Source organism: Girardinichthys multiradiatus, chromosome 6 (genome assembly GCF_021462225.1).
Source record: "Girardinichthys multiradiatus isolate DD_20200921_A chromosome 6, DD_fGirMul_XY1, whole genome shotgun sequence".
Taxonomy (NCBI): domain Eukaryota; kingdom Metazoa; phylum Chordata; class Actinopteri; order Cyprinodontiformes; family Goodeidae; genus Girardinichthys; species Girardinichthys multiradiatus.
Window position 1 is genome coordinate 32,648,914 of NC_061799.1, and position 27,898 is coordinate 32,676,811.

Sequence of the window (27,898 nt, forward strand, 5' to 3'; positions counted from 1 at the left end):
AAAAAGTGATGGTTGGTGGCACTGTGAGACTAAAAGACCAACGTTTGTTAACAAAATATATTACAAAGGAGAAAAAACTCAGAGAACTCAAACCATTCAAATATGCCTGGTTCTACCATAAAAAGCAGACTTTTTTCTTATTATTTTAAACACTGAAAACAGCAGGGTAAAAAACAACCTAATTTGGGTAATTATGCCATTCAAGTTTACTAATTTAGTCCAACCTAGCCCAAACAGGTTGGGTTTTTAAACCCAGAAAAATTTGTTTTAAGTTAAAAATGCTACCAAAAAGTAGTTTAAAAAAAATAACCCATAACCTGGATTAACAAACAAGAAATAAATGGGTTCAAAAGGATTTTTTATTATTATTATTATTCTTTATTTAAACTAATCAAAAAAATAAAATAAAGCCAGCAACCTCTTAGGTTTTATTGAAGTATTGGAGTGCAATAACAACATTTATGCTCAATATACAGTAACAGTCAAAAATCTACATACTCGTCATGTGAGTGAACATCATGTTCATTTTGTGCTTTTATTGTGAGGTGAACTGATGTTACAACACACATTTGTAATAAAAACATAGATATTGATGCAAGTTTAAACTTATTGCAGATTTTCTCTTATCTATCGTATTGTAGCCAGAATGTTAGAGAAACCACACATCTTCTCTAGTCATAAATAAAGCTCATGGAACAATTCTGGCTGAAAATGTGACTTCTCTTCACTTCAGTATCTCGTTTAAAGTGGTTGATTTTCTTCTGGAAAGCCCCTGACCTTAGCCTTGCTGAAATGTCATGGAGAATACTAAGATGCTGGGTCCATATCAGGAAACCCAATTATTTACATGATCTCTACCAGTCATGATAAGAAGAGTGGTTGAATATCAAGGCAGAATTATGCCAGGATGTTGATCATGGCAACAAAAATGTGGGGTTTCATTACTACTTGCCAAGGGACATTCAAGTAGTAGACCTGCGTGCATAATTTTGACCTTGTGAGGATTTGAGAAAATACACAATGGACTCAAACTTGTGCAATCAATTGTTTTTGATATATATATATATATATATATACATTTATATATCTATCTGTGTGTGTGTGTGTGTGTGTGTGTGTGTGTGGATGTGTGTGTGTGTTCGTGTGTGTAGCATACATGATCAGGATCACTTCAAGGGAATGCAGAACAGATGAGACCTTTTAAAGGACAGTCAGCTGATACATAAGGACTCATAGATCATAATTACATCGCTTAATAACTCACCTGTCAGAGAGGTTCAAGGCTGAGTAAATGACAATAAAAAGATAAAAATACTAACTATTATGTACTTTGTTGAAAGAGTTCCAACTGAGCACTGAAGGTTAACATTCATGACACGGGTTATTCCACTTGGCTCTTTTATTTTATTTTTTTCTTTAAAAACATTAAATGGCACATTTTCATAGATAACACTTAAAGCAATTATTCAGACTCTCTCTCTTTAAATATATATTATTTTATCTGTAACAATTCAGTCTTTCGATCTTGAAAAAGTATTTCGTATTTTTAGAATTTAAAAACAAGACATACATGTACCAAAGAAGGAAAGGATACAAACAAGCATGCCATCTGCATATTTAACGCTGGTTAACCTGACAACTGTACAGTATTTTTGCATCAGTAACATCTAGAACATGTTTCAGAAGAAGAACGTCATTGCACATCAGTTTTCAATAAGCATATTTGTTAAATCTAACAAAACCCATTCATGTGCCAACACCTTACATTAATATATATATAGGTTGACTGAAAGTCTGCAAGAAGAGGAGTAGCATTTTTAGTTCAAATTAGTTGCCATGCTTCATAGTACAGCTCAGTTTTACATGCAGGAAGCACAGTTTAAATTTTGTTCTGTAACATCTTGTTGTAAACAGATTCTGAACAGGCAGAAATGAATAACAGGAGAAACACTGAGGAGTGATTGTCCTGCAGCTAATGGGTCCGTTCTGGGGGTTTAGTTCTGTGAAAGAAGCTGGTGATCCTGGTTCCCAGTTTACTGAATCAACATTCCTCAGCAGATCTTCAACTCAAACTTCTGCAATGCAAATACAGATAATTTAATTTGCTCATTTGTGCAACCTTTGTGCAATAACATGTGCATTCGCCACATAGATATTGTTTGGATTCAGTAGTATGTAGAGTTCATAGGCTCTAAATCTAAACCAAATCCGACCCGACACATCAGACTGGTTGGAAGACAGTGCCTGTTTCCATTCCCGTGATGTCGGCCAGTCCACTGGCTGCCGGATCTTTTGATATACAAGGGAAGAGAGGAGTGCTCGGCCCCACAGGACAGCTCACGGGGTTGGACTTCTGAAATAACCCCATGTACTTTGCCCACTCCAACCCACCCTGACTGGCTCAGGTGGGGATTTCTTACAGTAGCTTATGACTTGTCTGTGAAGCTCAGTAAAAATAGACCTGGCAGGTTCTGCACAGGGCGGGTTAGATGAGTGGAGCAGCTGTGTTTTATGTAACATTGGGGTGCCTGTCTGAGGATTAGCTAACATTTGGATTTGGATTCACACGCAGCCCTGATTTCAAAACCTAAACCATGACTTGGCAAAAAAATTGAGCCAGGCTTGATGCTTGACATCAGAGAGCAGCATTCAGAAGGTTCATATTCCCAAATACAGTTGTTCCTCAAATCACTCTTTAATCGGGTGTAATGGCTAGCATTTTCATGTCAAAACATACTTCACTGTAACTAAAGACTAATCTACAGTGCCTTGCAAAAGTATTAACACCCCTTGATGTTTTTAACATTTTGTCCAGTCACAACCACAAACTCAAATGTAATTCATTGGGATCTAATGTAACCAATCAACACACAGCAATACAAAATTGTGAAGAGGTAGAAAAATTATTCATGTATTTTTTTTTTACGAAAAAAGAAAAATCTGAAAGGTGGCATGCATCTGTTTTCAGCCCCTCTATTACATCCACACATCTTTTGGATTATTGCACATGAAGAAAATTATTTTTTGCCTATTATTCTCTACAGAAACCTCAGTCAGATTGGACTGAGAGCATCCAAGGACATGTATTTTCAAGTCTTACCAAAGATTTTGTTCTAAATTCCGGTCTTTACTTTGACTGGGCCTTTCTAACACATGGATATACTTTCATCTAAACCATTCCAGTGTAGCTCTGGCTGTATGTTTAGCGTTGCTGTCCTGCTGGAAGATGAACCTTTGCCTCAATCCCAACTCTTTCGCAGCCTCTAACAGGTTTTTCAGGCTCGTCCTAAACCTGCTTTAAAGCTTTCCACCACTTTCTCCCTGACTTGTCCACTGTGTTCCTTGGTCTTATAATCTTTGTTCACAATGTTCTCTAACTAACCTCTGAGACCTTCACAAAACAGTTGGATTTACAATGAGATTAAAGTAATCACAGATTTACTTTATTTGCCAAATAGGCTGAAGGCAGCTGGTTGCAGTGGACTTTATTTAGGGGCATCAGAGTAAAAGCGACAAATTCATATGCGAGTCAAACCTGTCAAAATTTTATTGCTAATGAAATGCAAAAGCCACATATCTTTTTACTTCCACTTCACAACTATGCACTACTTTGTTTTTGTCTACTGCATAAAATCCCAACAAAAGACAAAACTTGTTGAGTAACTTCACAAAATATAAAAAAATTCAAGTGCTATGAATACTTTTGCAAGGTACCTACTGTCATCCTGTATATGTCATGTAAATATTAGCATTTTTGGCAGAGGGTTTTTTAATTACTTGACTTGATAGAATAACTAGGATGCTAGGACTTGGATTCCCTCTTGACTTTTCTCCAGGATTTAATTTGCTGTATCGTGTGTCTTTTGCACACATAAGCAAATGTGTGTAAAAAGCAACATGTCCCTGTGTGTGTGTGTGTTTGTCAGATATAAGTTACAGAGGGCTGACATTACAAGCTGGGGTGCAGAGTTAATGATGGACAGTTAAATGACTGGCACGCCTTACCTTAATGACAGACCAACATCTGCTAACATTGACTTTGGCCTAAAAAATAATATTTTAAAAAAACAATAATTAACCATAATTATTTGTTTGGATGTCTAATACTAAAGATTAGCTCACAAATAATGACCAGGAGTTCCATAATTGTTTAATGATGTGACCTAAATAGATCTAAAAAAAAAAAAAAAAGATGTCTGAGGGTCTTGCATAATGTAACTGAATGAAGCAGATGGTATGTTCTGCAAAATGAGGTCACCTTTCTTTAGGAAGACTGGACTTGGTCTCCTGCTGCTCTTGATCCTGTCTGTATCAAAAGACCAGTATGCTTACTTTTGATCATGGGGGAAACTTCTTATTTTTTTTAAAGAAAATGTCAAGAAAATCTGTGGCTTACCTCAACGTTTGTGCTTTTATCTTCTCTTGGTCATACCTTAAGAAATTAAATAAAAAATCTTTGAATAATGTGCTGTTTAATTTCCACTTTTATGCAGTAATACAGAACAAAAGAAATTCTTTTTAAATGGAGATGTATAATAGCAACAGATTTTTTTGGCCGCCGTGACTCTTATTCCATCGTGTAGCAAACAATTTGTAAAATACATTCACCAGGATCATAGTTAAAACTATATGAATACCTGTATGCACTCTGCAAAAGAACAAGCTGTCATGGGTTTCCTCTCTAATATTAAACTTTAGAGGCTCATAATTTGGGATTGTATAAAACTTTAGTAATGTTAGAAACGTAAAACTGCAATTTAGAGTTCAGGTCAGAATTTTGCTTGCAGCCATTAATGAGGTGAATATTCATTAAAGGCTTTTGGCGATGTGTTCGAACTTTTCTTTTTGAATTCTCCTCTTGGGAGAATTGCTAGATTATTATGGCACTCAGTTGGCTTGTAAACATAGACCACAGGTTTTAAATACGGTTGAGTCAGGGCCTTGAAAAATACCTTTTACTGTTAATCCTAAACATCACTGATACTCTAAGCTTTATAATGAGATATTTCAGTGTTTCCCTGAGGAGTTTAACTAGATTGAAATCAAGTAAGTGTGAAGGGCACATTGTAAGAGTAATATCCTAATTGTACTGATCAAACCATACAGTATGTGGCCGTAAGCTGTGGATAGGGTAGTTGTTATTGGTACATGCACATCTCCCTGTGGAGGATCTACAGGACAATAGTTTTCAACTTTTCTTTAATTTGCTGTCAGGATCTGGGTTTGTGTGCTTGCTACATGTGCTCATTCTCAGGTGGTGTTGGAGCTCTCAGGTGTGCAAGGTGACAGGTGCGACTTATTCCACTGATTGCCAGAAGGAGTACTTAAGCAGGAGGCTGCCAGCACTTCAATGCGAGAGTGTTTTGCCACAGTGGTACAAACTCTAGCCACACTCCAAGTTATGCTTTGTACTTCGACCTCGTTTAACAGAATAAGAGAAAGAAGAAGAGCCCGAGCAGAAAAGTCATATTTTCGCCCCCAGTTAAGGAGTAATTCTCCATCCGTTGTCAAGGCCTCATCACAACAATCATCTACCGAACCCGAGCCCATGCTGTTAGGAGGAACCCGCTTATCTTTTGAAGAAAGACAAAGACGAAGAATTTCTAGGCAGTGTTTTTATGTAGCAACCTGTCCTGGCTGCCCTGGGCCAATAAAAGACAGGGTCCACCGGCTTTGAAGGGGTGGTTGGTGACCCAAGCTCAGAATAGCAAAGCCCCCAGATTCAGCTTACCTGTGGGTCACCGTACATTGACTGTATCTGCACTTATAGACTCCGGCTGCGAACAGAATCTCATAGATCTGGATTTGGTAAACCAGGCAGGAATAGAAGTGGAGTCCCTTGAATCACCACGTTCAGTTTTAGCTTTAGACGGAAAGAGACTACAACAGATAATACAATGAACCAAGCCAGTGGAACTACTCTTATCTGGCATTCATAGGGAAGAAACATAATTTTTTGTATTTCCAGTATCTCGAGGTTCTCTGGTTTTAGGATTCCCCTGGTTACGACAACATAACCCACATCTAGACTGGTCAAGGTGTCGTATAGAGTCCTGGTCCGCTAACTGCCATTCATCTTGTCTAAGATCAGCGTTCACACCAAATCTACCCCCACAGGCTAGCAGTGAGGACGAAGGAATCGATTTGACTCATGTACCTCAAGAATACCATGACCTGAAGGGAGTGTATAGCAAGAATAAGACTCTATCATTACCTACTCACAGACCCTATGACTGTGCAATTAACCTTCTTCCAGGCGCACCTTTGCCCTCTTGCAGACTCTACAACATTTCATGTCCTGAGCAGAAATCTATGGAAGAATATATAAAAGATTCCTTATCTGCAGGCATTATTCGGCCTTCCTCATCACCACTAGGGGCGGGTTTCTTTTTTTTTTCCCCCTTCTGACTGGTGCGCATATCTACCTTGGGTAGAATATGCTTTAAATTCTCACATCTCCTCTGCCACTGGACCTTCGCCTTTTGAGACCTCACTGGGCTATCAGCCACCCTTGTTTGCTGCTGATGAAAGAGAAATCACTGTGTCATTCGTCCACCAACATGTCTGCCGCTGTAAGACCATTTGGAACTCAACTGTCCAGAGCTTCAATCGCACTGCAGATCAAAACAAGTGTTTTGCTGACCGCAAACGCAGACCTGCACCGGAGTATCGACCTGGATACGTGATGTGCCCCTTAAATCCATGTCTAGGAAGCTTTCACCTCGTTTCATTGGTCCCTATGAGATTGAGACGGTAATTAGTCCATCTGCTGTTCGTCTTTGCCTTCCTGCAAGTCTTCGTATCCATCCCACATTCCATGTTTCCCAGATAAAGCCAGTGGTCTCAAGTGACTCGTTCACTCGTTCATTCTCTTCACTTCTCTCCTCACAGTGAGATATTTCGTCTGTTCCATTCCTGACTATATCTTCAATAAACAACCTTTATTTTACTTCCTCCTCCTGAGTGTTCTCTGTATGTGGGTCCGAGCTATTTCGAACATAATGACCTTTGCTTCCATATTACCCTTTGTCAAGTGTTCTGGCTTTTATTTAAATGTCATTGCCAGCTTAAGAGGAACTACTGAAACAGTTTATGTTCCCATAAATGATCCACAAACAGCTGTCAGGCTATTTCTTTTCTCGTTGTACTGCATGTTTTATTTAAACTTTGTAGTTGAAAACTATGGAAATAATTTTAGATGAGTTTAGAATGAAACCCTCCTAAATTTCTTTTTATGTTTCCTTACAATTAAAGGAAGAAAAATATCATGTAAAAGGCACGAGTGTTTTTACAACTTGTAAAATAAGAACTGAACATACAGATGTGTTTCAGTTTTGAGAGTCAAATTATGAAATGAGCTTGAAATAAATGAACATGAATAGCACAATGAGGATTTTCAGATGGTTTTTAGATGATTAAGGATTAGAATTTGCTTTGCATATATTCTGAGACATCAGATGTTTTTATAGGAGAGGCAAAATAAGCCAGTTTCTTTTCTGGTTAATGATGACAGGGGACATATTGTGTAAAATCTTTTGGAACATGAACTGTTTTTGTTTGTTTTTGCTGTGTTTTAGGGTCTGTTTTTCACATAAATTGTAATGATTTTTTTCCTCATTATGTTTAAAAACTAAATTTTATGAATGAATTCATTCATTCATGTTCTTCTGTCTATGTATAGTCGCCTATATGTTGGACAGATGTGGTATCTCAACAGTGACCCTTGGTGGTAGAGATAACTTACTGCAGCACACAGTCAGGAATCTGCACATGCTCCATGGGGATGATGTGGCTGAGCTCTTCCAGGGTGTGAATGTATCGAATCTTATCCATGAACTTCACACTGTGGAAACCATGTAGAAGTATAAGTAAACAATTATCTGGTCGGACAAGCTTCTGACCCCAGGCTTAAGGAACATGAGTTGCTGTTTATGGCCCTCGACCAGCAGGTGGCCACCAAGAGTGCTCGACTTCTTACACAGAAATATACTGTAGATTGCAAATAGAGATCTGAAATCTTTAAATAATTTGTTATGTTTATTAAGAAACTGCCTAAATTTTCTTTGAAGGTTTCTGCATATTAAAATTAAGTTTATAAAGTTAAACTGTTTATTTAGGAGTTATGGAAATTTACTAGCTGTAAACATACAGAGGAAGATCTTCATAATTTCGTTGTTAATAAGGAAAATGCAATGGTTTTCTGTTTGTTATAGAGTATCTTTTTTCATACATTGGAAAGGTAAATACATCTCTGTAAATAAAAGACAATATACCTTGATTTCACATTAGTAGAATTAACATTGACCCCTCTTTCCCCAACCTAACTGAGCCTGTAGTGAAAGGGTGTACCCCAGACACGATTCCAAGACCAAATGCCAGGAAAATATTACTGTCTCCACGTGTTATCGATGGCTATAATGTCAAGGAACGAATGTGGGGGCAAGCTAAAAACCTTCAGTCAAATAGTAAATGTAACTGTAGGTTAATATGAAAACTCATGAAGCCAAGGTCAGACCTGGACAAATTAAAAAGGAAATCAGTGACATCTCTTACTTATTATTATGAATAATATTTTATATTATTTTTAAACTGAGGGGAGTAATTACAACCAATAAGCAGAATGACTGAGAATAGATGTTCCGGACCTGATGAATGGTCTTGAGATAGCCAGGACAGTTCTGATGAACCATGTTGGATGTGCAATGATCAGACACTTGAGGTTTTTTCTCAGTCTGCAAAGACAAAGGGAAAGATTTAGGGTTAATGAGCTCCCATTTATTACTATTATTTTCATTTTCTGTAATAATATTATATTGCTACTGTTCTAAGTTGCATTACAAGAAACTATTTGGATGTCATTTTTCTTACTGATGTCGGTTTTCTTACTTTCTGTCAATCATCTGGTAGCATCTCTTCAGCCAGCTGATTCCCGGCATCTTCCTGCGAGGAGTTGCTCCATTCAGGTAAACGATCATATAATCTTCAGCCACCAGCAGCTCCAGGCTGCTAACAACGTACCTGACAGGAAAACAAACAAGATTAGCTTAAAATAAAGGTGTTTTTTTTCAGTGTCTGAGCCAAATGAAGGAGTGAACCACATTTTTCAACTTCACTTTCATCCACCGGATACCTGAGGGCATCAGAGTAACAATGCTGATCAACACTGAAGACTGTTCTCAGCTGATTTGTGTGTAATTCTTGTTTTAGATATTTCTCAGTTTCAATCATAAATGCAGTATAACTATCATAAGCTACAAACCTAAACACAACTGAAAAGGAAAACCTAGAAGAATTATGATATATCCTTTGTAAAATTGTATTTAAAGTAATAGTGTATAAATGATGTTTGGTGAATTAAGCAGTAAAAGTGAGATTGAAGTCGGGTCAGGTGATGCAGTATGTTGCTGTTAGACAACAGAGGAAGAACGTACAGAAACAGATTCTCCATGATGTATGTGTAGTCATCACAGCTGCTATCAGGGAGGTAGCAGGCTGCAAACACAATGATGGCGTTCAGGCCTTCACCATAATATCCTGAGACAGAGAGAAAAAGACACATTTAAGGGATTGATCACTTCTGATTTTTTTTTTTTTTTTATTCCGATCTCATTATTGATGTGTCAGTTGCTTTGCTGTGATAGTGTTTTGGGTCAAACCCTTTGAGATATGTTTTTTATTTGGCTTGTTCTGACTTTTTTTATTTTGCAGGTTTTGAACTCTGCTGTAATCTGGATGCAGTTTCAGGGCTTTTCCCATAATGACATTCTTAGGAAATGGTGGAAAATCTTTTGACTATGGCAAAAAGAATGTTTCTTGTATCCATCAGTTAGACTCAGGATTTAACCTGTACCTAAGTCAGAAATTTCTATGTATAATAAACATCGATCAGACATAAAACTCTAAACACTGACAAGTGAATAACACTGTTCGTCTTTTCATCAAGTCCCATGGTTTCTATACAGTTTCGTTTGTTGGTTTTCTAGTTTTTTGTGTTTAATAAATTCTCATCTTCACTACCAGCTGTCTTTTCTGCATTGGGTCCTACAAAAGTAGGATAACTTTAGCTGCAAGTGAACATTTTATCCTCAAAGTTATTGTGTTTGGAGCCGGAAAAATAGATAAGCTTAGGTATCTAAAAAAGTTTGGCAATATGCAAATTGTGATAGATAGAACTTTGGGTTAAAACATCTCTAAAACTGCAGTTATTGTGGGGTGTTACCAATCTGCCTGTCTACCTGTGACACCTTTCTGGAGAGGGGAATTGTCCAAGCTTCTGCTGGCAACAACTTAATGCTCACCGTCTACCGATGATCCACATGGCCCTGTCTTTTAGTGTTTAACCCTTTCTCTCTCTTAGACATGGCGATTGACTGAGCTTAACTGTAACTAATTATATGTGCTCTCTTTCAGACTCTAACCTTGAAAACTGGCTCAGAGTTTATCTGTTCTTTCTTTCTAGGTGAAACGACTAAAGGAGCTACATCCATTGACATTTATTTTTCCTTCCCAAAGAAAGTATTTCTGGATCAGTGCTTCTGTGTTCTTTTTGTGTCTCTGCTCTGTTCTCTCTAACCCCCAGTCGGTCGTGGCAGATGGCTGCTCACACTGAGCCTGGTTCTGCTGGAGGTTTCTTCCTGTTAAAAGGGAGTTTTTCCTCTCCACTGTCGCTACATGCATGCTCAGTATGAGGGATTGCTGCAAAGTCAACGCCAGTGACTGTCCACTGTCTCTACATGCTCATCCAGGAGAAGTGAATGCTGCAAGTCACTGACTGGATGCAATCTGCTGGGTTTCCTTAGTAAGAAAAACTTTTTATCCAATTTGAATAAATAACTGAATCTGACTGCACTGTTCAATTGTTAGGATTAATTGGAATGTATGTACCTGACTTTTGCGAAGCGCCTTGAGACAACATGTGTTGTGAATTGGCGCTATATAAATAAAACTGAATTGAAAATTTAATTTAATTGAATTGATGCTACGAACAAAGTTCTGATGGAAAACATTTGGTCTTGCAATCCACATGATGTTACTTGGACACATTTAAAGACCATATGCACGCTGTAATGGAAACAGTATTCCCTGATGTCTGTGGTCTATTTCAACAGGATAATGAAACCTGCCACAAAACTATAATAGTTCAGCAATGGTTTTCAGATATCAACACACTCTAAGGCAGGTATTCATCATGTTATGCCTGTTTTTTGGTTTCTGAACTGCTCTGCCTTATCTGAAACTATTCTTTATGATTCCAATCCACAGATGCTTTAGCTAACCTCCATGAGTGACCACCCGCAGATAAGATCTGATGATCTGCATGTCAATCCGTTGCTCCTGATCGCCGATTATCACCGTTCGCCACAGACGACCAGAGGAGTCTTTTTCCTCCTCACTTTCACCTGGAAGACGTTTGGCTGTGGCCACAGGAGTGTCATCTAAAAAGAAAAGAAAAGACAATAAAAGAAAAGAAAAGAAAAGACAATAAAAGAAAAGAGCAAAACAAAGTGACGTCAAGCAGCTGCAGGCCAGAGTGTTTAGTAGTCATCTGTATCTTTCCTGCCAGTTATTCAGTCTGTGAACAGTTTAAACATGTAATTTGCTTATTATTAATTATGAAATAAATAAAAACATTCAAAGCATAATATTGTAGTAGTAAAATTCAAATATTTCAGTTTTTATTTGTATTGATTTAGTTTAGATTAGTTTTTGTTATGCAAAAAAAAAAAAAAAAAAACACAAATAGTTTTGAGGGAATGAATAAATAGATGAACAATTCACATAATTTTTTTTAATAATTGTTTTTTTTTTTACTCTGCGAAGCTTTATTTGGTGTTTGTTTAAAATTTACATACTGACACACTGAATTTTTTGCTCCCCCCGCAGCTGTTTCTTATCAGTCTGTCAGTACAGCAGCTGCCCATCCAGTAATCTTTCTATATCTGTTATGTTTCCTATATAGAGCCACCAGTCCTTCCAGCTTTTTCACTTATCATGTTTACTTGTGTCTTTGCAGTTTTGGATTTTGTTTGTTACCCCTATCTCTAGCTTGTAATTTCTGAACCTTTAGTTTCAATAAATTATTTTTATTGTTGTTTATTATTATTATTATTATTATTATTATTATTATATTTCATTTCAACCTGCCTTCTGCCTATTTTCCCCATTCATTGCCCTTTATTGCCACAATTAAAGATGATCATGATAATGATAAAGAAGAAAAAGCATCATCATCTCCTCATTTGGGGACCTAAAAACACACAAGGTAGTGTCACTACACTTCCGTTTTTATTGTCCAAGTTTCATTGAATTCTGCCTTCAACACAATTTATTTTACATATAAATACTGATCAACCACTGAAATGGCTATATCAGTCATTTCGGTATTTAATAAACAAAAAGCACAAACACATTTATTTATTTTATATTCATTTTCCACATTGATTCTATAAGGTTTTCTACAAAACCCAGAATCAAGTGTGCAGGATGGAAAAACCTTAACGTCCTCCTTTAAAAATATTTGGTTCTTCAACAGCAAAGTTTAACTGAAAAGTGCACTATGTTATGTTATAAGACATAAAAAACATCATGTCTTATTTTAATTTTAGTTTTTATTAAAAAATAAAACCATCATGTCTTTCTAAAATTAAATTAAAACATGATAACCACACATGCTGGGGACATGTTTTCTGTTTTTCCTACAGTTCTGGTTTTCTTCTGCCTCCAAGTGTGTTCTCCTCTCACTCTTTGTTCCCTTGGCGTTGCTTTCCTGTTCTTAGAATGGTTTCATTATTATTATTATTATTAGTTCTCCGGTCCCCCTTAGCCTTGTTCCCCTAGTTTATCTTTGTTCTCTAGTTCCTCCTTTATAGGTTATCTTTAGTTATTATTTACTTTTATTCTAGTCCTCGTTTCCTCTGCTTCATCCTCAGTTTTGGTTCAGTCAGTGTTTGTTTAGTTTTGTTTACTTTTTAGTCAGGGTTCCCTTTTGGTTCCTATTTTGTTAAGTGTTTAGGCCTTAGGTTGTTGTGTTACAACTCACTCACACTCGCTACCCTCATCCATGTCATGATCCTACAGTGTTCAGCCTTGTAAGTTTTGGATTCTACTCTGGTCAGTACCTGCAGTGTGTTTTTTGTTACGTTTTGATACTTTGAATAAAGCTCTGGATTTCACAATGCTGCTACCAAGCTCTTGTCTGCGCTTTAGTCCAACCCAAAACCACTCCTTGACACTCTTGGGGTCCTATGCAATCACATAAATTATCTATTGGGCCAGCTCTGTGGATGATGTTTCTCTCAGATCTTGTCAGGTGTTTGATGGATCCTATTTCCTATTTTTGAAGAAAAAGCAACACTTTCTCTTCAGATCTTTGCTTGTCAACCTTCCTCATGTTTAGGGACACTCTGAACAATGTGCAACAAGTCAGTTGCAGGGGCTGGAGAAATGAATGAGTGAAACAGTTGCCGAAGAAAACCTTTAAAGTACCTTCAGAAAGACTGAACAGCTATTGTTAAGACAAGTTTAAAAGATAAGAATGTCTAGCAACCTGGTAGCAGAATATTACAAAGTACATCCTTATTGGGCTGCACGGTGGTGCAGTTGGTAGCACTGTTGCCTTGCAGCAAGAAGGTCCTGGGTTCAATTCCCAGCCAGGGGTCTTTCTGCATGGAGTTTGCATGTTCTCCCCATGCATGCGTGGGTTCTCACTGGGTACTCCAGCTTCCTCCCACAGCCCGAAGACATGCCTGTTAGGTTAATTGGTCTCTCTAAATTGCCCTTAGGTGTATGAATGAGTGTGTGCATGGTTGTTTGTATGTTGCCCTGCGATGGACTGGCGACCTGTCCAGGGTGTACCCTGCCTCTTGCCCATAGACTGCTGGAGATAGGCACCAGCTCCCCCATGACCCACTATGGAATAAGTGGTAGAAAATGACTGACACCCTTATTTAACAATAATGCATCTCCTGCCCCAAACCATGTCAGCACTAAACATCTAAATCCAGTGGTGTCCATTGTCAATCCTCAAGAGCTGGTGTTCTGGATGTTTGAGATGTTTCCAAGTCGCATGACGTGCTGAAAAGGTAATTTAGTAATGTGTGTTTGAGGAAAAAAAGAGCAGGTCACCAACTTGAGGACCAGAGTTGGACAGACATAATCTAAATGTTCCTTTGTTCTGACCTTCCCACTCCAGCTCGTTGCCATTGTTCAGGAACTCAAGTGAGTCGGTTTCATCTGGAGTCTCAATGTCATCAACATTGATGTCCAGGTCGTCAGGCGTTTCCAGGAAGTCATCAGAGAGGACAGAACCCTCGCTCTGATCCAGGGACAGGTTCATGTCGGGGGCTACCAGTGTACGGCGCTTTCTCTGGTTCATGGATTCCCCAACATTCAGACTGGTGGGAGGATCTGCAACAACAGGCAGGTGTTAGTTTACAGTTTATAGTATACAATCCAAGGCTGGGTATTTATTCCACTTACTGCTTCTGTTGTCAGTGAGGCCACATGAGTCTCCATCCTCTGGCAGTGGCCTGCACAGAGAGCACACATAAATTGATAAATCAATACCCCTAAATATTCCCCTGCCACCACTTTAAAAGCAAATCTGTTTATTCACTTAAACAAATAAAACAGTAGAAATACTCTCACTGTTTATTCTATATAACTACTGCAGCAAGATGTGGTTTTGTAAAGTGTTTCTACTAATTAGCAGGTATCATGGGTAAGGGGGCTGAGAACACAAGAAATTTGAAAAACCATTCTTCAGGTCATGAATTTGTGTGGTCTACCCCAACTGTCAGAGTGTGGTTCTTAGTGTGGACCCAAAATGCAGACAGGTAACCAAAGGCAGCACAGTGAGTTGAAATGTTTAATAAATAAAACAAAATGAAATCTACAGCCAGGCATAAGGAAACCAGAAGCAGGCATGGACATAAGCAGACATGATATGAAACAAGCAGTATAATATGGTGGGGAGGCAGAGAATGGAGAGAGCATTTAGTGCACAGGTAAGACAGGAAGGCTGATTGGCATCAGTTTCATTCAGGTGGACTGTATGAAACTGATGACAAGATGACTGTGGCAGGGAGTGGTAACTAAACCATGAATGAGCTGAACAGAGATGCAAGGAAACATTCTAACCAAAGTACAAATCTTATAGACGTAACAGAACATAAACAAAACTGCACCATGAACAGAATACAAGGATAAGTAAGAAATTAAACCTAAAGGAATTAACTAATAAAGCACCACCTGGAGAGCATAAACAATACAAAGGCAAGACCCAAACCCAAACAAATCATGACACCATCATGGTTATTGCTTAGAGAAATAAAAGCAAAACAGGGACTGATGTAGTCTTTTTTAATTGTTTTTTTATTTTTATATTTGCTCATAACTCTAACTTCCATTCTTGTGCATGTATTATTAGATGAGGAGGCAGCAGACATATACATCTATATATGATAGAAGTAAATAAGAATGAACAATATAATAAAAATATATAATTTTTTCACTGCTTGTCACTATGACATGTTTAATTCTTTTTTATGCTCTGCCAGCTGCTGTTTTGTTCCCTGACATGATACAGTGTCACCATGTAATGACTGCATAACGGAAAGAACACACCTACTACCCCTCAGCATCTGACAGGCACACACATGACTAATTTTCCATTGCTATCCAACCTGTTTGTCTCAAGCAGCACACCACTTTGGCAAAATGTAACCACATACTCTGAACCTTCCTCTCATGTAGACAAATACCTGGGGAAGTCCTCGTCCTGCCACTCGTCCTTGACCTCCATACTGTCCATGCGTAAAGTGGCTTCTGCTGTACCCATCCTCTGGCAGGGAGGATGGGCTTCAGCTCACTTTGAATGACAGGAAGATGGAATAAATCAAGGGTGAGAGATAGCTTGGTAAAACACTGCTATAACCTTTAAAACAGTTTTAAACTCTGAAGATTTGTCCTTGACCCAGGGTCAAAACTCGGAAGACATTTTGGGGTACTCTGGATACTCTGAAGAGATGCCAACCTGAGGGCCGCATATTACATCAAGTGCTCATAAGTGACGATGAATGTACTCAGATAAAGGGGTTTTACTCCGTATAGCTTTGTACATTACATATACCAGTGCTCTTGTCTTAGGTTTGATATTGGCCAAGAAACAATATTATAGCAAATTATATTATATTATATAGCAAATTCCTCATAAAACCTAAACAACAGTAGTACACTAAATCTAAACAGCAAAGTGTGGAGGAAACAAAAGTTAAGGAAAAATTTAAAATGTAGCCTGAACAAGTTTTTTCATGACCAATAAATTAGAACAGTAATAGTAAATGCCAAATTTTACGTTCGGACTTTAAAATAAGGTTACAATCCAGACACTTACCTAAGTATTTGTAGGACGGTGTTTTAATAACAGCTTCACCTAGGTTATCAATGCCAGTAACATCTTTAGGAACAATATTGGGAAAACTACATTAATGTTGTTTAATGTACATTAGGGTCCAACTTAAAGCCATTTATTGTTGCCTGCAGGAGCTGAAAGGCTATTTATTTCATGTTTAAAGCATGTCAGCGGCCTGCTTTAGTGTAAACTGAATAACACAAGGTATCATCCGCATAAAGCAGCACTTTGATTGCGGACATAATCTTGCTGATATTATATAGAAAAACTGTAAAATAAAACAGGGCATGAAACTGAGCTTTGGGGGGCACATTTTAAAATCGTCAAAAGGTTTATTTATTCAATTTGAAAAACACACTGTTTTCCACATGAAAGGTAGCCTCTAAACCAACTTAAAGCTCTGTTACTTTAAACAACATCACATCGCAGGTTACTGAATCACTCATAAAGAACCAACTTTAAGGCATACAGTGTGATATTGTCAGCAGCTGAAAGGTAGTTTGAAGCTCATCAACAGCCTGCCATAGAATAGAGTCAACTAAATAAAGTATGGCATCCTCTGTCTAAAGTTGGACTTTAGCTGTACGCACATACCTGCCATCGTTATTAATAAATCCTGGAAAACAGAACAGGGTCTAATATTGAGCCCTGGGTGACTCCCTTTATAATTAAAAACAAAAAGCTGGAGTTAAAGCTTTCACTGTAAACACGCTTTGTTCTATTTGAAAGAAGCTTCTACGTCAGCCTTAAGCCCAGTTACTCAAACCAATAATACCGCTCAACATACATGCCTGAACCACCTCAGCTGACTACAGATAAGCACCTATGCTGTGCTCCCAGATGAGTTTTAATCTGTAGAGGAGGAAGTTCAATTAAGCCCCTTGTATCAGAGATCTCATTCTTTTGGTCATGATCCATATTTTGAGAATATAGGTAAGAGAACTTGGATGTATCAGTAAATTCACCATAACAGACTAGAGCATCAAACTGAGAGGAACCCTATTCTCATATCTGCCTCTTTACACTTGGCAGCAAATAGCTCCAGTGTTTCAAAATGTCATGACCTAAAGACACCAACAGTAACACATCATCTGCATAAGGGTCCTAAACCGAACACTCTCCTTTCCACAACTACATATTGAGGTACAGCTCCAGTGAAGTCCAACATGCATTCGAACCAAGTTTAACTTTGTAACAATGATGCTGACAGAGGTCTTGCTTTGGTGACACAGGGCCCTGGATGGCCCATAAAAATTGCCCTAGCTTCCCCAACTGCTGCGGCACTCCCCCAACAGGATGCACTGGGGAACACAATCGTAAGCCTTCATCAAATCTACAAAATGTTCATCCTTCATGCATAAATGATGAAAAGTCTAAAGTACATAAAAAGCACAAGTATTTGAGTTAAAGACTGCTTTTGGATTTGTATAATTATCTTGCCAAGACATTTTCAGTTTGAGCATGCCAACACGTCAACTTCTAACATACAGTTGTAATTACTTTGCTCGAATATCGTCTTTATAAAAATGCATAACACCAGATCCACAGGGAAGGAGACTAAAATAAAACACTGATTTGGTCATACAGCAGCCATTCCCTGAAGGCAACACAGTCAGCTCATATGTGCATCCACATAACCAAAATAAAGGTCTTCAACTATTACATTTATTTTATATTTAGTTTTTCGATGTGCGCTGTGTTTGAATCATTTGTTGCAGCCTGACATACAAGTATCAGTCAAGCTAAGTAGAGCAAACCCATACAAATGATTCTACTACACAAATAAATGTCTGTCCCAACCTGAGTTTATTTAACAGACATCACCACAGCCCATTAGTCCACTGGGATGGAACTGATTTGACACAGGCAGCCTATTTCTGGAAAAAAAAAAAAAAAGGAGCCTGTGGGCACATGCTCTGTGCCCACAGGCTCTTGATGCTGCTGTGCTCAGATTGGGGAATCGAGGTCGACTGTTTAAACCCGTAAACAAGTTTTTTGCATACCTAACACAAAATTCCATCATCTGCATTTTAATAAAGACTCCTAAGGCTAATCCGGTACTCACATAAAAATATGCATATCCTTGCTGAACAAGGTTTCTAGTTTGTGCAAATGTCACTTTTAATGCCTTTCTTGTTCATTCAGTGAACATCTGAGAAACAAAGTAATGATGCAGCAGCACGTGTCTGTTGAGGATTTGTGTCCAGATGGCAGGGCTGCCTTTGCCTTCGTGCCCACCAGAATACAAAATAGATGAAAGCAAACTGTAACAGAAGACAGTGATTACAGGTTTATTTCCTGACAGGTTCTCTCCCTTTGAAAAGTAGTCAAGAAGCGGAGTTCCCACTTGAGAAAGCCGTATTTCTGTTGGCTCGCAGCTTGAAAGGCATTTGTAAGCCCATTGAGGATTAAAGACAACCCAGATGTAAGTATTGATTATAAACTCAGTTTCTCAACTTGTCTTTATTTAAAGGCAAAAAGATCAAAAGTATTTTTGGTAATACTCTGTTTTAATGTTATGACCTCAGTTAATTTACTTTATGAAGAGAGCACTTCTGAGGTTTGATCAGAATCAGTTGAAATTAACAAAATAAATCGTCATCAGACTTAGCTTTGACACTAAACATTTTTCTATTGTAACTTGCTCTGTCTGAAGCCTGAAAACAGCAAGTAAATCCATTTTCTAAAAAGTAAAATAAAACCTAATGATCTTTACAAAGAATTTAACCCTCTGTGTAGGACATGCACATCTTGGATTTGACCTTTCAGTAACAGGAACTGGATTTTCTAGAGGTTCATTGAAGCTTCCAAATGTCAAAGTCTTTCTTATTTAAATAATTTTTGTTTGTTCATTCAGATGTTTGGGAAATCTTTGTATTAATTTACGATCAGTCATGACTTCAAATATAGATTGTTAATGTGTCAGTTGTGAATCTTTTATTCAATGCAATAAAATGTGTTTAAAAAGTGAAGTTGAAAAGCCCCAGTCATAAAATAGAAAGTATTTTTAAGTGATAGCTTGTCAAAATTTTTGGAGCATTGAGATGTTATCTTTGACAGTCTAAAAAGACATGGCTCTCCCCAAGTCTACATCGGATTGTCTTGTCATTCCCTCAAGACGACTATTTTCACAGAAGTGCATTTTTCTGAGAGCTCAGTTCTGAGAACTTTAGAATCCATCAAGAACAGATTCAAAAAGAAGACTGATCAACCTTTCAAGAACTGGATATGTTGTTTCTGTCATTTGCATTATCTGCTACAATACGTTACATTTACATTTCTCTATCTTTGTATTAAGCTGTGCAAGATTCCAGTTTGTTCTCCATACACGTTGGATGTCCGCTGAGCATCGCTTAATGTACTTATAAGCTTGTGTTAAATTGTAGACTTTAATCAGTTTAAGTCATTTTAAAATCTTAATTTGCTATTGTCATAAAACTTCCCCTTTTCATCTTTTTTGTAGTCTTAATAATATTTTCTTTTTGTTGAATAATCAGTAGAGAGTAGATATTAGTGAGTAAATTAATGACACCTAACTTGTGTTGCTTCTTCTTATAATATTTAATCAAAATGTTTATTTAGAATCATCTTTCTGATGATTTTAAATAAACTTTTCATCCTCAGAAATATACAGACATCTCCTGATTCTTCTTCTAGTGTCTAAAAAAGATAGCTCATTGAAGAGGTAGGATTTATCTATGAAATAGATTTTTGATGGAAAATGAGAGTGACTTATGACGTTTAATTGAGTTTAACGTAGTGTGGTTGCTAGAACTGGCTTTAGATTCATGTTACAATAGAGACCAGAGTCTATTTTTAAAGGACTATCCTTGAAAATTAAACATTGTATTTGACAAACTGCTTGCATCCCACACAAAATAACCCAAACTCCTTCAGGTGGATTGTTTTATCCAGTTGCAATCAGAAAAAATAAATCTTGCAAAACACTCACATTATATAATGATGTAGTTCTCGGCCGACTCTCCCTTTCTTCACTTGCCCCTCCTTAAAGCTGCTGACCGGGGGTCATCACTGTTTACCTGTTCAGGTGGTGCTCTCCTGTTTTTAGGGAAGCTGAACAGTTCCTGTTGCTTACTGATGCTGCCAGTGGGGTCCAGTCTTGTCTTACTGTGGAAAGAAGATTGATTAAGAGAGTCTGGAGGTGACATCACCATGCTCACATGTTTTATTGAGCCGGATCCTGGACTGACTGCTGGACAGAAGATGATGCTAACTCTTGTGCCGATCCCTCTGTTTTCTCTTTTCCCGCTATTTGCGTCTCTGCTGAATGCCTCTGTCTCCTCCTCATCCTCCTCCACCCACTAACGCTAAAACCCCCGGGCTCTAATCCTTTCGGATGATGTCAGCCGTATGGGAGCAGTGTTCTGATGGTTATGTAATCCCAGCTGCCTACCTTTTTCTTTGATTCTGTAAGGCTGTCCGTAGTCAGGATCCCTTTTCCTGCAGTTCAGTCCATTTTGTATCCATCATTAACTGACCTTTCATCCGCCTCTGAACTGTAAGAGATGGTTTCTTCTATTTCAGCCTTGTTCCCTGGCAACAGCATCTTCCTACCTCAAACACAGCCCCTATCTCTCTCCTGCTTTTTCCCATGATCTTTCATAGCCTCCCTCACTCTCTGTGAAACTCCTCTTCCTTTCCTCTTGCTCGTTGACCGTGACGTGGTCGCCACCTCCCATCCTTTCTTTCTCTCCTGCTTTGCTCACAGCTGTTGTGAGCTCTGTGCAATGACAGTAAACACACAGTAGCATTTCACTCATATTGACGATGCTTTTCAGCAAACGCACCGGCAGTTTGATCATCTCTTTTTACTGAATGTTGGAGAAAAATATGCATTTCTGGTATCTTTACTTGTTTTGCTATCCTGCACATGAGAATACTGCAAGCTAAAATAATCTGTTCTTCTACCAACAGATGTACTAAGAACTACAGTTTTTTTGCGTACTTACAACGTTTTGTGATTACTTAGGGAAAGTTTTGTATCCCAGCATGTTTATTTAATGGTTCTAACCATAGTCTAAATAGGTCAGCCATAAGGTGGCATGAGAGAGCGCCAAATAAAATTAGAGGAGCTGAACATGCCTTTGAACTTTAGTTGTGCCCAAGCCCCGTAGTCCCCCAATAAGACCTGAACAGCATAAGGTGGGTATGAAAAACAAACTGATTATTTCCCAAGGCGTGTATCAGCTGCAGGAAACCTTTTCAAAACCAGGGTAGTTTTCCAGTTTTCCAGAGGCATTGTTTACTCTCCCCCTTCATTTCCTCCATTTACCAGGGTAAAGACAGATGACCAGGGTAGCTCTGGTAGGGAGGCAGTCATTTTTTATTCAACCTGAACTGTTGGATGGAGTTTTGTGAAAGGAAAGTGCTACGTGTTTTCATTCAGCACTGTACTCAGCAAAACCTAGGCACTCTGCTGTGAATTGTATGTTGTGGTCAATCCTTCCCCAGGATGTGACTAGCAGGATTAAATATTTCATAATTCGTGAACGTTACAAACTTCCTCTGACATGAAGATGATATTAACTCTGTTTCAATATGTAACCGCTGAAACAATTTGAGCTAATGGCTCTGGAACACCGAAACTCTTCCAATCATATGAGGACATGTACAACATTAGATTAAACCTTTATTGACATATACAAGTAATAAGGAAACAGATGTCATAGTAGTGCAGATGTCAAGAGATTCTGCAGTGTTTAAAGATAAATCTGGCAAACCTCCTATGATGTGTTCAGAATTGGGTGCCCAGAAACTCCATGACTTGTTTAAGCGCCCTTTGCTGGTTTCACTATCAGAGCACTAACATTTGTGTGCTCCACACTGAGGGCAATCTACCTTACAATTGTTGAAGAAATATAGAAGAGACAATGTGAAACTGGGTTTGTAAAACAAAAGATGTCAACTTTAGAACATTTAGTGATGTCTAAATTTGCATAAGAGGTGGTTGGTGTGAAATAGGTTTACCAAATCTGATTTTCAATGTCTTTGTTTAAGATCAATCTGGACCTATGTCCTAAAAAATAAAATGTTTTAACAGATTTTTCTGAGTTAAATAAAGACAGCCTTAAAAAGCGCTAACAAAGATATCCATGGAGATCCAGTGTATTGAGATATTCTGCAGTAAGACCACCCAACCTCTTGCCAACCAACAGTGAGACCTCTATCTTTGATGCAATCTCTATTTTTTTATTAACTGTTTTCACTATATTAGCAAAACAGTTTTTTTTTTGGTTTTTTTTGCAGAAACTGCCAGATAACCCTCTGGCTCTCGACTCATGATGCCACCACCGTCTTGGAGGTCCATTCTAGAAGCTGAAGGATTCTTGCATGTCTGCATATGGATCAATATTATAGACAAAAATTCAGTTCCCACATTTTCATTGCTAACAGTTTAAAAAACAGTTTAAAACCACATAAATTATGTGTAGACAGTGTAAATCTTCATAGTGAACCAAAAACAAAGTGTGAAGGTAATTTCCTAAGAAGTTGTCCTTTCTTAAAACAAGAACAACAAAAAACAGAAGAAAACATTAATTTTTTTGAAAGACATCACATAATTATGCTCGTATTTTTTGTAGAGTGGTTGACTTTCTTCCAACACCTAGTCTTTACCTGCTGGACTGGACAGCTGCAACTCATGCCTAAACAGATGTTGTACACACCGACACTGATGCAGTCACCCAGAACATTGATAGCTGTCAGCACACGATCCCTTTAAACAAGGAAACACAAAAAAATCTGAGGTTCAAAATAGTCATAAAAGTCGTTTTCTCCTTTTGTGCAATTTCTTTTAAATTAGGTCAAAATTGCGAGATATATGTTTACTACTATTACATATGTTTACATGATTAAATGGAACGTTGATTATATTGTTTTTTACAAAACATTTAACTTCAATTACCCAAAGTATTTTACAACAAAATGCCTAAATCGTAAAAACTACTATACTTACAAAATCCAATCAACCATAAGGAGCAGTGATATTTCCTCAGTGGGTAGTCCAACTGACCCTAACACAATCAGCATGGATGCCATCCCAGCTGATGGGACACCCGCATTACCAATGCTTACTGCTGTGACAACCAGACTAAGAGAAAAAAAGTTGTTACTATGTCATATCTGACAAAAATCATCAACACACCATTGAAATTTAAAAGGTTAGGCTTATAAAGGCATGAGAGTTTCTGTAAAGCCTAAAGTTCTGTTAAGATTATCAATTATAGTTCCCTTACTTGTGGCAGAAAGCGGTTATACAACTGTAAGTTTGTGGAAATGCAAAGAACTCATCAAAGCAGTGGAAGGGTAGTAATTATTTAGAGAATCTGGCAGTTGGTAGCCAGAGGTTGTTCTTTCAACCTGCTGCAAGTCCTACTAGATGTAGACACTGTGGGATGTTTTTCCACACATCACAGTCAGGGCAGCAGCCTTTGCTTGGTAGAAAATCAAGATGTACAGTACTGTGCAAAAGTTTTAGGCTGGTGTGGAAAAATGCTGCACACAAAGAATGCTCTCAGAAATATAAATGATGATTGTTTATTTTTATCGATTTACAAAATACTAAGTGAGCAAATCCAAACATAAAGCCAAAGTCATTAAGAATTATCTTCAGCGTAAAGAAGAACAAGACGTACTGGAAGTGATGGTATGACCCCCACAGAACCATGATGTCAACATCTTAGAGTGTGTCTGGGATTACATGAGGAGACAGATGGTTGTGAGAAAGCCTACATCCACAGAAAATCTGTGGTTAGTTCTCCAAGATATTTGGAACAATCCACCAGCCGAGTTCCTTCAAAGACTGTGTACCTTGATGCTGTTTTGAAGGCAAAGGGTAGTCACACCAAATATTGATTTGATTTCCAGTTGCTTTTTTTTTTTTTTTACCTTGTCCTGTCCGGCAGAATACTACTAAGAATTGTTGTCTGAGCACCAAGAAGAAGGCCAAGAGATTTACTTTCACAATTGGAGCATTACGGCTTTTGGAATAATGCTCCACTTTATATACATAAAACTCTTTTTTAGAAACTGCTTTGAGATTAATTCAAATACAATGGACACAGAGATGGAAACGAAGGAGAAAATCAGAAGACAGAAAGGGAAAGAGGTTGGGCAAAAAGGAGTCGGGTAAAAAGGAGAGAAAGCACACGGTACTTATTCATACAGGATGTATTACGTGGAAACTACAGCTTAATATAGAGCCTACCTGTACATCTGTGTGTCTATAAACACCTGGATCCAAACACCTGTGAGTGTACATGTGAGCGCACTTCTGTATTTAGGGTTTCTCCATAAGAATATTCAATAGCGGATGTTAGGAGCCACAGACCTGCCCCCCAGGACACGAGGTGGACATAGAGGAGATTGGACGGGGCCAACGAAACCCCCATTAAACTACAATCCTAACCCCCAACCCAGCCCCCAGGCCAAACCCCCCAATTAACTACAATCTCATCCTCATGAACCATCCACCCCCAAAGAATCCCAACATGAATTTCTCCACAGGGCCACCCCAACCAGGACACAGACAAGGTACACATGTCCCCAAACACAAATGCCATAAATCCCCTCCTCACAGGGGCACAACCCAACAAGAGAGCTCCACTTCCGAAAAGCCGATGAAGACACTCTCTACACTCTCTACACTCTCTACATCAATGCTGGCAGTACCCATGCGTCTAATTTCAAAATACAACCTCTCGATATGACACTGAGCCTGTGCACTCAACTTCTTTGATCAACCATGGCGAGTGGAACGTGTCCTGTTGAACCATTGTTTGGTCCTGGCCACTGTGCTCCAGATTAGTTTCAGGGTGTTAGCAATCATCTTATAGCCTTGGCCATCTTTGTGTACAGGAACAGTTATTTTTTTCAGATCTTCGGAGAGTTCTTTGCAATGAGGTGCCATGTAGAACCTGCAGTAACCAGGATTAGAGAGTGTAGGAGTCATAGCACCACTTCTTGACACTAACAGATCACATGACACTGGGGAGGCAAAATGGCTATTTGGGCACAATTTGGACATTTTTTACTTAGAGGTGTACACACTTTTGTTGCCAGCGGTGAAGACATAAATGGCTGCGTGTTGAGTTATTTTGAAGGGACAGCAAATTTACAGTGAGTACTTTACATTGTATCAAACTGTTATATCTTCAGTGTAGTCCCATGAAAAGATACAATGAAATATTTACTGTAGCTGTCACATGGGTAAGCTTGGTGCCACCCTTTGTTGTTCTCACTATTCAACATTAACTGATATGCTTCGATACAAAATTGACTAAGTGACAAATTTGTACCTACACATTAATTCAAACAACCACAATACATGAGGGTCTAATCTCTACATCAATATGACATACATATAACTATATATAATGCATGTATATTATTGATATTTAACTGATCTATATGTTTTTTCCTATTTCAGTTGTAGATATCTCTATTGTTGCTTTCCCCGACCACTGACAATTCTTGTTTTAATTAAGGATTGTTTGAATGCTTGTGTCAGTAATCAATCAGTTTTTTCATGTTTTTCCTAAAATGCCAGAATAGGACTCATAAAAAAGTACCTGAGGACAATGATTTGTCCAAGGTTGAAGTCTACGTTATTGATCTGGGCTATGAATAAAGCACCCATTGCTTGATTCAGGGCGGTACCATCCATGTTCATTGTGGCACCTATAGGGAGCATGAAGCGAGTCACCTGTTTGATTTTCCTCCATACAATGGAGAGTAACAGGCAAGGTTGCAGAACTGTTGAAAAGCACATAAGATATGAAGTTATGCTTTTAAAACCATTCACCTTTCATTGTTTACAGTGTTTATTATTAACCTGGATGAAGTCCCAATGGCTGTACTGAGAGCCTGGCGGATGCCTCCATAAAACTTCAAGGGATTCTTTCTTGTGACTATAAAATAGATGAGCCATGGATGACAAACCCAGTGATCACAGTGAGTGTACATGGCAACATCACGACTTATATCTGCTGCGTCCGTCATTTTAATAACCTGCCCTGCCAGCAGGAAGATAATTCCCACCGGTGAATACCTGTAATATAGAGACGTAGAATGATAGAGACGCAATGACCAGTGCTTAACACTAGATGGAACCAACAGCAAAATATCGAGATTGAACACTGACATGCAATATCTAATGTAGCCTCCTACCAGATGAGAACGTTAATATGACGCATAACAACCATATACAAGCAGTTAAAGAAATCTCTCAGAGGTTTTCCGTCTGTTTCCATACTGCTAAGAATGAGGCCAAAAGCAATGGAGACCATCAACAAACCTACAGTGTTGATGCCATCTGCAGTTCCTTGCATTGGTGCTAAACAGTAAGAAAAAGGTCAAACTGTGGTTTAAATATTAATATAAGATAACAACAACAGCAACATACAATGTGTTTGATATGACACACATCTGAAACAGAAAAGACTCACTGTTTCCAGTCATATTGATGATGGCTACAGGATTTCCTGAAGAATTACTGCTGGGATGAACTGTTACATACTAAATAAAACAAAAAATGAGTAGCTGAAGATTGGTTACATGTAAAAACATCAAAACCAACATCACTAATCTTACTTGTCTGAAACAAGCTTCCACCAGATTAGACGGGAGAAGGTTTCTGTAAAAAAAAAAAAAAAAAATGTTAAGGCCATTCTTTATAAAATATGCAGGTATGAAAAATTGAAAAACCTTATTTGAAATAACTTTTACACAGACCTAATCAGATTCAAGATGAATCCATACTCTGCACAGCCTCTGTTTTACCATCAGAGAACTGCAAGGCCTGTCTGACTGATTTTCCAGGCTGGATGAGAAACGTCAGAAATAAGCGTCATTTATCTTCCCTCTCATTAACATTAGAGTAAGTTTACAGCCCTGGTTGGCCATCTCAAAAAAATATTTTTCCTTACAGATTCAATTTGATCTTAGATTGTTTTATGAACCTCCTAAGGTAATCCTTACCTCTTTTAAACATATTTGTATACACAAACTGCAGCCCTCTTACCATTGTAAAATAATACATACTTCTCTTACTGTCATAGCTTGTGCATTTGCTAATCAAAGTGACCCCTATTGTATACAATAACCTATAACTAATAAAATATTCGATTTAAAATTAGTATTAAAGCTAAAGAGTTATTTTTAAGGAAGGAATCTGGGAATATTTCTGAGCTCATTAAATAAAGTGTTTTACCAACCTAATTGTTTTTAAAGTTTAGAAACATCTGTTTTCTTTTATCTGTTTATTTTAGATTTTATTTTTTCTTAAGAAGGATAAACATTATGGAAAAGCAGGATTTTGGGAAGAAATCTGGCTCGGCTGAACGATGTAATGGTAATACATTTTAATGAAGTCGATTAAACCTTCTTAGTCAATTATTTAAAAATATGTGAAACTTCAACTATCATCTTTACAGTCCTTATACTTCTGTTAGTCCTAATGTGGTTTGC

At 38.0% G+C, this 27,898-nt stretch overlaps 1 protein-coding gene and 1 pseudogene across 4 annotated transcripts; both read right to left on the reverse strand.

Moving 5' to 3' along the window:
* Nucleotides 1–415: 415 nt before the first annotated feature.
* Nucleotides 416–21,090, reverse strand: atcayb (ATCAY kinesin light chain interacting caytaxin b). Of its 4 annotated transcripts, none has more exons than XM_047368494.1 (14): nucleotides 20,911–21,090; nucleotides 20,364–20,539; nucleotides 15,762–15,868; nucleotides 14,479–14,528; nucleotides 14,179–14,406; nucleotides 11,277–11,435; nucleotides 9,432–9,534; nucleotides 8,887–9,018; nucleotides 8,646–8,732; nucleotides 7,745–7,843; nucleotides 4,397–4,432; nucleotides 4,259–4,306; nucleotides 4,006–4,044; nucleotides 416–2,075 (listed from the first exon to the last, which is right to left on the reverse strand). In XM_047368494.1, exons 3-14 carry the CDS (start codon nucleotides 15,836–15,838, stop codon nucleotides 2,063–2,065), a joined length of 1,071 nt encoding a protein of 356 aa, XP_047224450.1. In that variant the 5' UTR covers nucleotides 15,839–15,868; nucleotides 20,364–20,539; nucleotides 20,911–21,090; the 3' UTR covers nucleotides 416–2,062. The 4 variants fall into 4 exon arrangements, with proteins under 4 accessions (XP_047224450.1, XP_047224449.1, XP_047224448.1 ...); XM_047368493.1 differs by having other exon boundaries at nucleotides 20,826–21,090; XM_047368492.1 differs by having other exon boundaries at nucleotides 20,623–21,090.
* On the reverse strand, nucleotides 21,001–27,052 carry LOC124870130 (annotated as a pseudogene).
* Between the last annotated feature and the right edge of the window lie 846 nt (nucleotides 27,053–27,898).

Excerpts from the sequence above, each read along its gene's own strand:
- atcayb (XM_047368494.1), bottom strand. The coding sequence starts at position 15,838 with ATGGGTACAGCAGAAGCCACTTTACGCATGGACAGTATGGAGGTCAAG. Across the intron at positions 9,535-11,276 it reads GCGGGTGGTCACTCATGGAG|GATATTATGGTGAAGGCCTG; the intron begins GTTAGCTAAAGC and ends TCTCTGTCTCAG. Across the intron at positions 7,844-8,645 it reads ATCTCAAGACCATTCATCAG|TGTGAAGTTCATGGATAAGA; the intron begins GTCCGGAACATC and ends TGGTTTCCACAG.